At 37.0% G+C, this 13488-nt stretch overlaps 1 protein-coding gene across 5 annotated transcripts in view; it reads left to right on the top strand.

The window, feature by feature from the left end:
• LOC117119806 (death-associated protein kinase 1-like) overlaps positions 1–3656 on the top strand; it is a 42525-nt gene extending 38869 nt beyond the window's left edge. For all 5 annotated transcript variants that reach the window (XM_033264726.1, XM_033264724.1, XM_033264723.1 and 2 more), the window contains exons 11-13: positions 149–408; positions 1223–1411; positions 1968–3656. In XM_033264726.1, the coding sequence (XP_033120617.1) occupies positions 149–408; positions 1223–1411; positions 1968–3167 (1649 nt within the window). In that variant the 3' untranslated portion in view covers positions 3168–3656. The remainder of the gene's footprint in view (positions 1–148; positions 409–1222; positions 1412–1967) is intronic.
• The last annotated feature ends 9832 nt before the right edge of the window (positions 3657–13488 follow it).

Raw genomic sequence — 13488 nt, 5'->3', positions numbered from 1 at the left:
ATATAATAATATGTAAGAACAATAAAAATAATAATAATTATGGTATTGATACTAAATCTATCTGTTTAATGTTTTTAATTTTTTCTTTGAATATTCAATCTACTCTACATTCTTTTTTCAACCTGAATTTTAATTTTCATATTTTCAGGATATTGTGGAAAATATTCAAATCAACTTCGAATCTTGCTTGTTGCTACTCATGCTGATCTTCGCAGCTGCCCAAAATTGTCGTCCGGAGAAAGTGTCAGCGGCGAAGGCAACATCATTCTGTATCAAATGAAGAAACGCTTTGGTCGTTTGTTTGACATCAGTGAGATGTTGTTTGTAATGGACACTAAAAACCCTCAGTCAAAGGACATGAAGCTCCTACGACAGCATCTTGGCAATACAAAAAATGCTATTGTTCAGGTAAAGTTACCAACAGAGGGCAGCAGACAATGTTGAATGAAAATAGTTTTAAGATAGAGAACAGCACCTTAGGACTTTATTGTGTTGTGTGAAATCAATATTGATATCTAATCCAGCTGTGGCTCCAGAAATTTGCCGACAAGGGGTCCAACGTACAGGTCCTGGTCCTGGAATAAAAAAAATCCTGATAGGGTTCACGGGGAGAGTTTTAATGGCTTAGTATGTTCCAAATTGGCCTTTTAAGGGATAAGGGATTGGTAATCAAAATATCTTTATTTGGATAGGCAAATTATTATTTCTTTTATTTTTGATCCAACGACCTCATCGGGGCGTCGGACAATGGGGGTCAAGACCTGTCCCACGGGGAAAGTTCCCCCTGCCCCGCCCCCACTGGCGCCACCACTGAAATGATCGTTACTTTTTGTAGTATGGTATGAATGTTATCACTACTTAGTAAGTATTAATAGTACTTTATAAATAATGTTAATGTATCAAATGAATGTTCCTTTCAAAAAGTAATACTGTAATTAGTGTTATCCCTAGATTTGTTAACCTAGTCAAAAGCTACATTGCTCCAATCTATTACAACTCCCTATCTCTCTGTCTCTCACTGTTGGCCATTCTATTATTCTTTTACAGCTAATCTGCTGGTGTTTTTTTTTGTTTTTTTTTTTTCCTTTATGATGTCACTATGATAAGTATATACACTTTATATTGTCTTGCTTTTTAGAATTTATGATTTTCATTCCATAATCCATTCTCACAAAATATTGTTGAAATAAAAGGAATAAATATAAATATATTGTTATTTCAGAATGAGCCATACATGACTGTATTGTGTGAATCAGTTGTGATAGCACTGAATAGTTGGAGAAAGTCTTACGCCGACTTCCCTGTGATGTCAACCCAGCAGCTGGTTGACGTAATTCATTCTGATGTGAATCCATTAGCCAATGATGTCCAGCTTAAAGAAGTGATTCAGCAGTTGAAGTCAATGGGTGAGGTAAGGACCACTATGTGAACCAATCTTTACCCCATCCAGATCAGTAACTTCACCATGGTGATTGCATTATGGAGTTACTAGAGAAAGAGATCACTTGGCAACAGGTCTCTTTCCTATTGCTATGTTCAACCCCACCCCCTTTGAATTTCCTGGCTTCATGATGAATTGCTTTACCAGCCAGTAAAATTGACTGTACACAAATACTTAAACAATTTTCAAATATATGTTTTTATAGCTTGCTGAGAAACAAAGGAATTGTATAACTGAATTTATGTCCTTTGGGAGCTTTGCTCAGTTACATAAAGTGATCAGGTAATCTTCTCACTACTACAGTATAATATTCATGTAGCCATCAAGGTCATTGACATTCTCATAAAGTTATAGCAACCATGGGGTCATTCTCCATAAGTTGAAAGTTCCCAATTAATAACAGATCACCTGATCACTTAGACATTTCAGCGATGCTCAGTAATAAAATAATTAAAAAGTTAAGCGCAAAAAAAATAAGGCAGTGGACTAGATTCTCATAAGATCTCTTTCCTAATTATTTTAATAGGTACACCACTTTAAGAATGAACTCCTGCATGACTTACTAGTCATTGATCCACGATGGATGACCTCATCAGTGTTGGGTCAATTGCTGTCTTTTGAATTCTCTGATCAGCCATTTGGTTTATACAGCATCCACTATATGCAGTCACTCTTTCCTCAAGCTGATGCCATGGATATCATTCAGCTCCTTGAAGCTATGGACATATGTGTGCATGAAGCAGTGTGTGAGTTTCCTTCCCTTCTTCATACAAACCGTCCACAATTCATTTGGGAGAAGCAGGATGGGTCTGGTTTAGTTTATGGAGGCACCCGACTTCAACTGTCAGACAGTGGTTGCGTTTTACCGATTGGTGCATTTGCGGAAATACAGGTCTCCTTGCGTAAGAACTTTCACCAGGATGTTGATGATCCTGAAACCGAACTTATTTTATGGCGCCACGGTGCTAAGTGTTCAACTGCATCAATGGAAGCATTGTTGACACTTACAAATGAAGGACAGAGTGTGGAGATTGTTGTCAGAGGTTTGGAGGAAGCACAGCAAGGTTGCTTTGTGTTTATGGAAGATTTTGTCCACTTGGTTGAACAGGTGTTTGCAGAGTTATATCCAGGTTTGATGTTGAACCGTGACGTTATCAGTGCAGCTCAATTAAAGGAGCATCACAGATGCATGATGGTCTATGAAGGTAGAAAGATCTACAAGGCTCTACGAGATCACCAAGTCAGTATGTACAATGAAGTCACAGAAACAAGCGAGTACTTTATGGATTTACTTTTTTTTGGTAGTACAGAAATTGACACAAACATCATATCAGGACCATATCTTCATGTGTCTCAGCTACATCCATATACCCTCAGGCAGTTAAGTATGCTCTTAGACCCTCCAGATCCAATGGGGAAAGATTGGTGTCTATTAGCAGTAACCATTGGCTTGGTAGAAAAGATTCCAGAGCTGGATACTACTGACAGACCGTTCAGTAAGGATGAGTCAGACAGCCCTACTGTTAGAACATTAGTAGAATGGGGTGTGGATCCCGAAAATACTGTTGGAAAACTGATAGAGCACCTGAATGACCTTGTACGTGATGATGCTGTTAGGGTCATCTTAGAGACTGCGCCATTATTCAGATTTGTACCTGAAACTCAAGTGAGTGAGGAAGCTCAAAGAACGAGCACTGCTTCAAGTAGCAGTGTGGTATCCAGGTGACTAATGGTGTCAAGGTGATGATTAGTCTCTTAAGTATTGATCAGATAGATATCCTATGAGGACCAGTAAGTCTGATGAAGCCTTACCACTTGATTACTAATTACTAGGTGACAGCTTATGTATCAAAGAAATGACTGATGTCCACCTGATTGTTGCCTGGTATCGAGGTAACAAATAGAATCTAGGTGATGATTTTGTACCTTAGTATTAATCGGGTATTATATGAGGAATATAATAATTGGATTACTGGTTACTCTGACAGCTTACAATAATATTGACATCTGTATTATCTATGGTGTTTGATGTGTGTAAATTCAGCATCTTACATCCGTATGTATAAGAGGCACTTTATAGATTCTTATTGATATTATATCATCATCATCACTATCAAGATGATGATGTGATCTATTATTATTATTATTATTATTATTTATTATTATTATTATTATTATTATTATTTATTATTATTATTACAGTATTATTATATTGGTGAAATAGTAAATTGTATTATAAATGAACAAACCTTAAAATTAAAAATGTAAATAATGTTTTTTATGTATCATATTATGTACAAATCATTTTTGAAACTTTTTTCAGTGCAATTTTACATTTTCTACACTTGGCTTTATTTAGGCTTGATGCTTTTTTTGTCTCCTTTCCCTTCACCATCACAGGCCCCTGACAATCATATACCCATCATCATAAGCCATCCATTTTAACATGGACAAACATAGTTTTGTTATTTAATGACTTTGTAATAAATGTAATGGACTAAAGCATTGGTGCTCCTAATATTTTGGTGCTCTATATAGCTTCACTCAGTATATTAATACTGTAAAACTTCATGTTTAAATATTTCCTATATTTTGTGTTCAGTTTATGAGATACAACTCATTATTATATTTAACAACCTATTTTTAAAATGTTATGCAGCAGAAGGGAATCAAATTCCAGGTGATTGGTGAATTCGTTTTTAATTTGTTTTTCCATTATTGGTATGTAATATTTCATTCAAATCCTGAATTCCTACAGTAATTATCTATCCTCCTGTTTTATTTGATTTTGTTTTAACTGGATTCAATCCATTTGGAACCAGATCTAATTTGATGTAATGTAATGTAATGTAGTTAGATTTATATAGCGCATTATACCAATGTCTCAAAGCACTTGAAGTATGGGCTAGTTTGTACAGCATCTCCCTTCTCCCCTAAGGGTCAATTCATGTCTGCCTGTGCCATCTACTCTTGTTTGTCCACAACTGGGGCTAGTAAAAAGTGGACCAGTACACCTGGGTAACCCCCTACTCATCTCAAAGTGCACACAAGCCAATTGTGTACACTGGGCCTACGGTTTGTAGGCCTTATCCAAGAAGACTTGTTCCACCACCAGAACAATAGGGGAGCGTGTCTTTCATTGCAGCACCCTTGATTAACAACTCCGCCATACAACTGTGATTTCATTCACTTGAATGCACCAGCTTACTCCACCTGGACCCAATTCGCCTGTATATGGATTCACCTGTTCCAGGTGTCAATTTGTTTTCTTTGTAATTTTATTTTCTATTACAATCTCATTTGTTTTGTATTTATTTTGATATGGATATTGTCTTGAAATAAAAAGAAATTTATTGATTGAATTCAGGTGAATGATAAAAATGGGAAAAGACCTATTTTTTATAGGCCTAGATTTGAGACTTGTTCCTCTTTAAATTTAAGACTGATTTATAGATTTGAGTGGAGCTCCGGCCCCCCTTGAATCCGCCTGTGATTCAGTTCTTTAAAGATATGAATCTCAATCGTATATAAATTTGAGATGCAATACTCTACATAGAGATTTAAGCAGTGTTCAGTCATAGATGTATTCATAATCATATGTGGGACTGCTAGAGCATGGTCATGGTCTATGAATATTGGAACAATATATATGTATAGGTGTAATTTCTCCTGACGCAAATCCAGTTATTGTCTATTATTCCATCACGACAATAACAATTACTATCAATATATTAATACAGATGTTTCATAATAATCAATTTATAGATAAACTGTGTGTATCAAGCTGAATTGCTGACTGTTTACATTATAGTAAGCAGGGGTGGTGCCAGTGCGGGGCCAGTCCTCCGCCAGAAGAAAAACCTCAATTTGTCGGGGAGAAAAATTTTTAATGTATTTTCTACATACATACATACATACATACATACATGCTCTAAAATCTATTAGAATAAGCGTTGAAACCACTGAACTGTCATAATTTTCGGGGATTTCGCCCACTGGACCACATCCAAAGATTTTAAGCATCCAGGACCACACCCACTCAGGGTCATCACTCCCACCCCTGTCGGGCAAATCCTGGCGCCAGTAAGTAATTAGCTTTCAGTTTACTTTATTTTATCATTTTAAACTAGTAGTTTGATGGTTCAATTTAATCATATGAATATGAGTTGAACAATATTATTGCAAACAATTGCAGAGTTTAAGAGAACAATTCAATGTTTGTTTTTTTTTTTAAGACAACAAACAAAAAATACAAATATCAACTGTTGAGGGTTTGCATATTTTAGCAGACAACATACACTTAAGCATCCATTTAAGTATTAACATTTAAAACTAGTTCAAATGATCAAATAAGAATAAGAATCAATGTATTTTAGTGTGAAGTTGTTTGTTATCCTGTCTTCCAATCATTTGAAAATACTTCCTCAGATTCTCACATGGTAGGCCTATCTTATAATAATATTAATTTTAAAAAAGGGAAAGAGACTAATGTTTTAACAGGGTATTTTTTGTGTGATCCTACATTGTAATTCTTGTTAATGAATTGCCGATGTAATCCCATTATACCATTTAACGAACAAATAAAAGAAAGTCATACAACAAGAGGTTTATTGTTGGATAATTCTTATAATTATCGGATGATTGTTGGATAAGTCTGTTTTGTTGCATCCGTCACTTTTGCACATTACAAGCAGGTACGAGGTACAATAGTCGCATGCCTTTACATGTCTTTGTAAGATCTCTAACCGCAATCAAACCAGTGGCGTATCTAGGGGGATTGAAATGGGGGAGTTCATGGGGTTGCGAAGGTGAAGTGGGAGGGGGGTCAACGATAAGTGAACAGGAGCTATCTGGCAAAGTAAGGTGGTATATTAGGTGATTTGTAAGTACTTTAGCATAGGCTAATTTGTTTGCTTCCAAAATTTCCAGTGAGGGGGTGAGAGCGAGCTCTTTTTTTGGAGGATACTAGATACGCCACTGATCAAAACCATACCTAACACTTTCATTAATTTTTTATCTCAGCCAACAGCAAATGCAAACAAGAAATGCCACTTGTGGGAACATGCACATGAAAAGCAATAAACATGAAATCGAATCCGTAAAGGCCTATATAATCGATTTCATGAACGATGCTTTGGCATCTAAATCGAGATTAATCACTTAAACAGTAGCTGTTGCCTTCTCAACAATATTAAATTCACCAATGCGTCATTTACTTAATACAATAAATGGAAATTCCTGCTTTATTTAACAATTGAGTAGGATGATGAAGAGAGAATCAAGCTCAGTAAATTTTTTTAAATTTTGAGGGTATTAGACAAATATCTGAATACAGTACCTCCTCCGCTGAACTGATACATACCATATATGCACATATCAAATATTAATATAGCACATTAAAAATAGTTTCTTTGTTACAGCAAATAAATTGTATATTTTGTGAAAAGGGTGGTATTGTACTGCTATTATAAAGAGGAGGGACATATCAATCTGAAACGACGCAAAAATAGTATACATAGCAAAAATAGCGACAATCTCCTAGAGCACTGTGTCGGATCATTGTATATCCAAAATAGCAGTTCAAGCACTGTGAAGTGACCAAAAATGCTGCATAGGAAAGATATAGCACATCACAAATAGTTTATTTGCTACCAGGGGCGGATCTAGAGATGTCCAAAATAGCAAAGCAAATAATATTTAATTTAATTATATGTTATTTCAAATTGCCATATGTCGAACAATTCTCCACAATCACCAAAAAACGTATCAACGACATCACAAAGAAATACTGTAATAATTTACAAATCAACGTTAGTTTCGACTCATTCAAGATTGGTAAACCGTACTCGCGTGAATAAGCGCCCCATTCGAATAAGCGCCCCCTTGTAATTTGAATAAATGCCCCCTCAATTTCCCAATCAATCCTGGGACTGTGGATGTTGGCATGATTTGAGGTGTGGAATGGAATCACTCCTTTAGTCAATATCAAAGTGAGGATATTTATCTTTGACAGAATGATGAGAGCTCCCTGGACAGACAGTATATTTCAAACTTTCATCTTCTTAGATTTTCATTTGTCTATAGCCTAGTCCTACTACTCCTTTTCCGACAATTTGCACCTTTAACACATTCTCATCTAAGTTTTCAAGAAAACCTGCAATGATCATGCCGTCCTGCTATTCTCAATCGACCAATGGCGAACAAGCTAACCACCACCACTAATTTCATCTGCTATTCTGCTGTTATGTAATACTGTACTCACAATATTCTTGTCATGACAAGCCATGCTCTCTGGACGATTATCTTTTCCGCCGCAGCACCATTCGTAATTTGCGGTTTCCTTCAAAATGTACCTCTTGGATATAATAAGTTCTCATAAGAACCCCTCGATTTTCATCTATTTCCATAAGCGCCCCCTCAATTTTCACTCTGTTTTTATAAGCGCCCCGTTCGAATAAGCGCCCGTTTGAATAGTGCAAAAAATATTTTAAGCGCTTATTCGCGCGAGTACGGTATTTAGTACGGTACCAAAGATCCCATTCCTAAGACTCAATGCTCTATGTTTCTGATGCTAAAATGTGCTGCATATAGTGCATATTGGCGAAACTACTCATCAATTACGAACAAGGGTTATTGAGCACCGAGCTATCTGTTTATATTTTGTATCTTAATCAATTTGTGTTCCGCATGAGTCCAGCTTCAATGATAGTACATAGTCTTCTCATTGTTTTTACATTATATATGTATGTAAGTATGTATGCATGTGTGTATGTATATATGTATGTATGTACGCATACATATATGTGTATGTACGCATACATATATACATGTACGTATACACACACAAACACACACACAATAGTGTCATGCCTTTCAACCAAAATTATCAAAACCAGTGGCATACCTAGGAGGATTGAAATTGGGAAGTTCACGGGTGTGCGAGGGTGAAGTGGGAGAGTTCAATAATAAAGTGAGGGGGATAGCTGGCAAACTAAGATGGTGTGACGTAGTTTCAAACTACTTTAGAATATTTTTCTTGCTTCAAAAATGTTCAGTGGGTGGGGCGAGCTTTTTTGGGATGGAATGCGCGTGGCCGTGCCACCTAGCTACGCACGTTACTGATCAAAGCAGAACCATACCTAACACTTTTATTTATTTATTTAGGCCTATTTTATCTCATTCTCAGGCAACAGCAAATGCAAAAAACCACTCAGAGCAAATCAAAATGAAACTAAATCCTAAGTATTTCCTCATAATCGATCATCGATGCTTTGAGATCTAAGCTTAAATTAATCACTTACAAGACCAAATTCACAAATGCTTACGCGTCATTATTTATTAATAAAATATACGGAAATTCCTGTTTATTTAACAATAGAGAGGCAATCAAGCGCAGTGGCCTACGTCTAGGTATACATAATGTAAAGTAATTCTTGGTTATAACTGAACTACTTTTTTTCAAAGCACATCTTCCGTGGTGTATGACCCTGCGCTGTGTTGCGTACAAATTAGGGCTAACAATTTTCCAAAAATTCGGGTAGGCTTTTTTATTTTAATTTTCAAAGGTCTAATTCCATTCATTCAAATTACAAATTTGAGAAATATCACTTCTGAAATTAACATTTAAAACATAAAATCCAGCATGACATTACATGTCTTTGTCCCAAACTACAACCATCAAAACAAAATCATAGTGGTGGCTCCAGGGGCCGACAAGGGGCCCGATGGGTTCAGCTGGAAGGTCCGAACTAAGCCGCCAAACTAGAACCTGGGCCAAGGTCCGGATTAATATCCATGTTTGTTAGGTTTTGTGGAGAGAGCTTTTTATTGTTTAGATGGCCCAAAATTAAGCTTTTAGACCACAATATTTGGAATTGGCAATCAAAATTAAGTTATTTGGCTAGGCAAATTAATATTTTTTCCGACAACCTCGTCGTGGCGTCGGGCGACAGGGTCCTCATCTGAACCCCCACTCCCGCTGGGGCCGCCACTTAAAACCATACCTAACACTTTTATTTATTTTATTTATTTATTTATTATCCATTCAACAACGAACACACAATAGAAGATGAGGAATATAGAGATGAAACATTATATATTGCACTCAGAGCAAATGAAACTAAACCCCATCAAAAGTATTTCCTCAATCAATTTTATTTACGATATTTAAACATCCCTTTGAATATCAAGAGGTTAGTCATTTGTCTGTTGTCTTTTTAAGTCCATTAACGCGTCATTTACTTATTTTCTGTAGTTCAACAATATAGTTGCATCGTTTAACTTCCGTCATTTAGGATCGGTTGTGGTTTAAGTACCGGTACCGGTAGTGTTTCAAGGTTGGAACTCTTAGCTATAGTATATCCCGTTTAAAGATCGGGAACATTTGATTATTTGCAACCTCTACTTTTCCTGTGTATTTGCTTTCGTTGACAACCGAATGATGGCATCACTCTTTTTACTCTCAGTATTTCTTGGTTATTTTTCATTCTTGGACGTGGTCGTTACAGTTGATGGATGCCAAAGACAGAGTCAAATTTTAGCCATTGCAGAGGACGTCGTTACGTTGCCGTGTAGCTATGATAAGCTGAAGTCGGGAAATGTAAGCTTAACACCGTCGTGGTTTTTGCTGTCTGCGGATTTAAAAAACTCAACGACACTAACGTTCGGGCCAGATATTCCTTTGGAATATCAGAATTCATACAGCGTAAAAGATGATCGGGAAAATATGGACTATAACTTGCAGATTACAACAACATCTATGTGTCTGAAGCAGTTGTACATATGTGGACTCTCTGCAAATGGTGAGAGTCTAAACGATTTATATGATGGGTATGGGTTCACTGTATTGCAACAGCCAAATTGCTCCCTAAAACGTGTTGATAGGAAAGTTAGTCTCAGTTGTTCTTGGAATCCTTCAATGTTACCACTCCCAATTCTTGTATCCTGGGTTCAAATACGTCATCCAGATATTTTGGATAGTGAGAACATAAACCAATATCAACAGCTGAACACGGCAACCAATTCATCTTTTCATCAATTAGTTCTATCAACAGAGCACTATGGAGATAGTTTCGCATGCGTGGCAAGAACAGAAACTTCGAACAATACTGTCATTGGCTGCAGCTACGTGCCACTTCCGCTGCCTGACGTCACTATCACGCAACATGGTGACGCGGTTGTAGGTGAGGATGCTCTTTTTGTCTGCAACGCATCGGGATTGCTAACCAACGACGTAGTTTACTCGTGGTACGTTAATAATTTCACTATCACAGAACTAGACCAAGATCATTTTAAACTCATTACCGACACAGTTTTAAACATAATGCCGATTGAGATGATGAACAATATCTTGGATGTAAGATGCAGTGTTGCAGAAGGGAATGTAGTACACAACGCAGAATTATCACTCAATGTTCAGTACCGGTCCCATTCGACACCGAATCATTCGATACCGAACCAATCAATCATCATAGGTATAGCAGTTGCATGTATTGTCGCATTTACTGTTGTTGTTATTATTATTATTGTGTTCATTATTAAACGTTTGCAGAATTCTAGATTAAATAACAATGAGTCTACTAACGTTACACCAGAGGAAACTACAAAACACGGGGACGCGTATCAAGACCTAGAATTTCCTCACACTTCACCAACATATGAATCGGTTCAAAACACGAACACCCATAACAAAGAAGCTGATGTAGCTTCCCGAAGAGGGAATACCAAAACAAAAAATGCCAAGCAATCAAAAACAAGCAAAACTAAAGGAGCTGATCACTCAAATGAGTACCTCGATTTAGATTGTTTACATGCATCACCGGAATACGAATCAATTCAAACTGGCACTCAACATAAAATAGCAGATGATGGGGCCCAATCAATGGACGATCCATATTATGTGAACCACCGTAACTACTACACAAACGATTACTTACCATCGTCTTCGAACAAATTGGACACTATGGAAACCTCATACGCAAATGTTATTTGACTGAATGTTGTAATTTTGCTTCCATTTACCTTCAATTGAATCTAAATTTATGAAGTAATCACTTAAAGTTTTGGCATCGGTAAAATTTTCAGCCAAAGACTACCGGGAAAACTTACTTTTCTACATGTTTTCCTTGTATTTCTTCGTTTCTAGTTATCAAAGTGCTCCACGAGGCTCTATTTACATTATACATTTCATTACATTAGTGTTGCCGTGTATATGACTAAAGTCGGGCACTTACTGCGCCACGGTTGTTTTTTTTTTAATGACGATCTGTTCAGACCACCGACCATCAGACGGAGTCTCGTCGACGCGTCGTCTAACGTTTACAGGGAGCGGAATTGGATCATTCGGCCGTACAATAGAGTGAGTGCCCGGCCTTATTGCTGTCACGTTTCACAACCGTACAACAGCACTGACCTTACAAGCGTCTTAAATAGCTTTAGACCTATCTTAGTTTTTTTACTAACATTACTGCAATTCGATATTTGCTTGAGTTTGATAAATGATGTTCTTGCTTTAGTGATTATAGTTGCATGTCGCCTGTCCCTCCTTTTGTTATTTGCTCCAAGGTACGAGAATCTGTCATACATTTTCTATTATTTCTCCATTCATTTTGATGTCATTTTCCCGTGCATTGAATCTCATGATCTTGGTCTGTCTTCTTTATGTTTACTTTGAGCCCCACTCTCCCAGATTCTCTAACCATTTTTTCTGATTTTGTCTGTACTTGGTTTTACGTACAGGACGATATCATCAGCAAAGTCTAAGTCATCCAGTTTGGTTGCATTTTTCCATTTTCGCCATTTCACACCGTTCTTATCATAACCCAATCTACTACTAGTAGTAGTAACAGGAACCCAGACATGTTGCATCATTTCTTCACTCCCGTTTTTATTTTGAACCAATCTGTAGTCTCTCCATGGTCGATTATTGCCCATTCAAAGCCACTGTACAATACTAGTATGGAATCGAAAGACTTTGAAAAGTCGACAAAATTAAGATATAGTGTTGCCTGCCATTCATGAACTTGTTCAATAATGTTCTTTAGGATAAAGATGTGCTCAATAGTTCCTCTGCCTCGCCTAAAGCCGGCTTGTTCTTTCCTCAATCTATCATCTATTCCGTTCCTGATTCTATCAAATCAATATTCTGCTGAGCACTTTGCTGCAAGCAAATCTTGCAATCTTTCAATTTCCCCCTTTTCGGTATCATTCTATGAGCCCTCTTTTCTATCTCCTTCTCCCATATAACGTCAAAAATTTCTTTCATTCTGATATTATATATATATCTGTCTCTTATACACATCTCAAATGAAACTAAACCCCATCAAAAGTATTTCCTCAATCAATTTTATTTACGATATTTAAACATCCCTTTGAATATCAAGAGGTTAGTCATTTGTCTGTTGTCTTTTTAAGTCCATTAACGCGTCATTTACTTATTTTCTGTAGTTCAACAATATAGTTGCATCGTTTAACTTCCGTCATTTAGGATCGGTTGTGGTTTAAGTACCGGTACCGGTAGTGTTTCAAGGTTGGAACTCTTAGCTCTGTCTCTTATACACATCTCTGTGTCGGATCATTGTATATCCAAAATAGCAGTTCAAGCACTGTGAAGCGACCAAAAATGCTGCATAGGAAAAATAGCTTCACATAGCAATCCAAAGCGACCCAATAATGATATATAGCAAACATAGCGACAGTAGCAGCTAGAGCACCGTGTTGGATCCAATATCAATATAGCACATCAAAAATAGTTTATCTGCTACAGCAAATATATTGCTATATCATAGTTACCAACCTGAGAGATTTGAAATACGTGACTACACCGTTGGTTGGTGGGGGGGGGGGGGGCCTCCGGGGTCCAGAAGTGGAGCACTGTGGTGGTCCAGGGGGTGAAGGCCCTTGGTGTTCTGACGATCTGAGCATTTTTAAGCTGTTTTAAATCGAGGGGAGTGTTGACAATATCGGGTTTGGTAAATAAACACAAATAATTACTCAAACAAAAAATGATTAGTCATAGGCCTACTGATTAATTTTCCCCTGAATTCGTA

The sequence above is a fragment of the Anneissia japonica genome, unplaced genomic scaffold (assembly GCF_011630105.1).
Source record: "Anneissia japonica isolate Jap-2015-1 unplaced genomic scaffold, ASM1163010v1 scaffold724_len3256291_cov202, whole genome shotgun sequence".
Taxonomy (NCBI): domain Eukaryota; kingdom Metazoa; phylum Echinodermata; class Crinoidea; order Comatulida; family Comatulidae; genus Anneissia; species Anneissia japonica.
The sequence above is the reverse complement of the archived record's forward strand: the minus strand, read 5'-3'. Positions and strand labels throughout refer to the sequence as shown.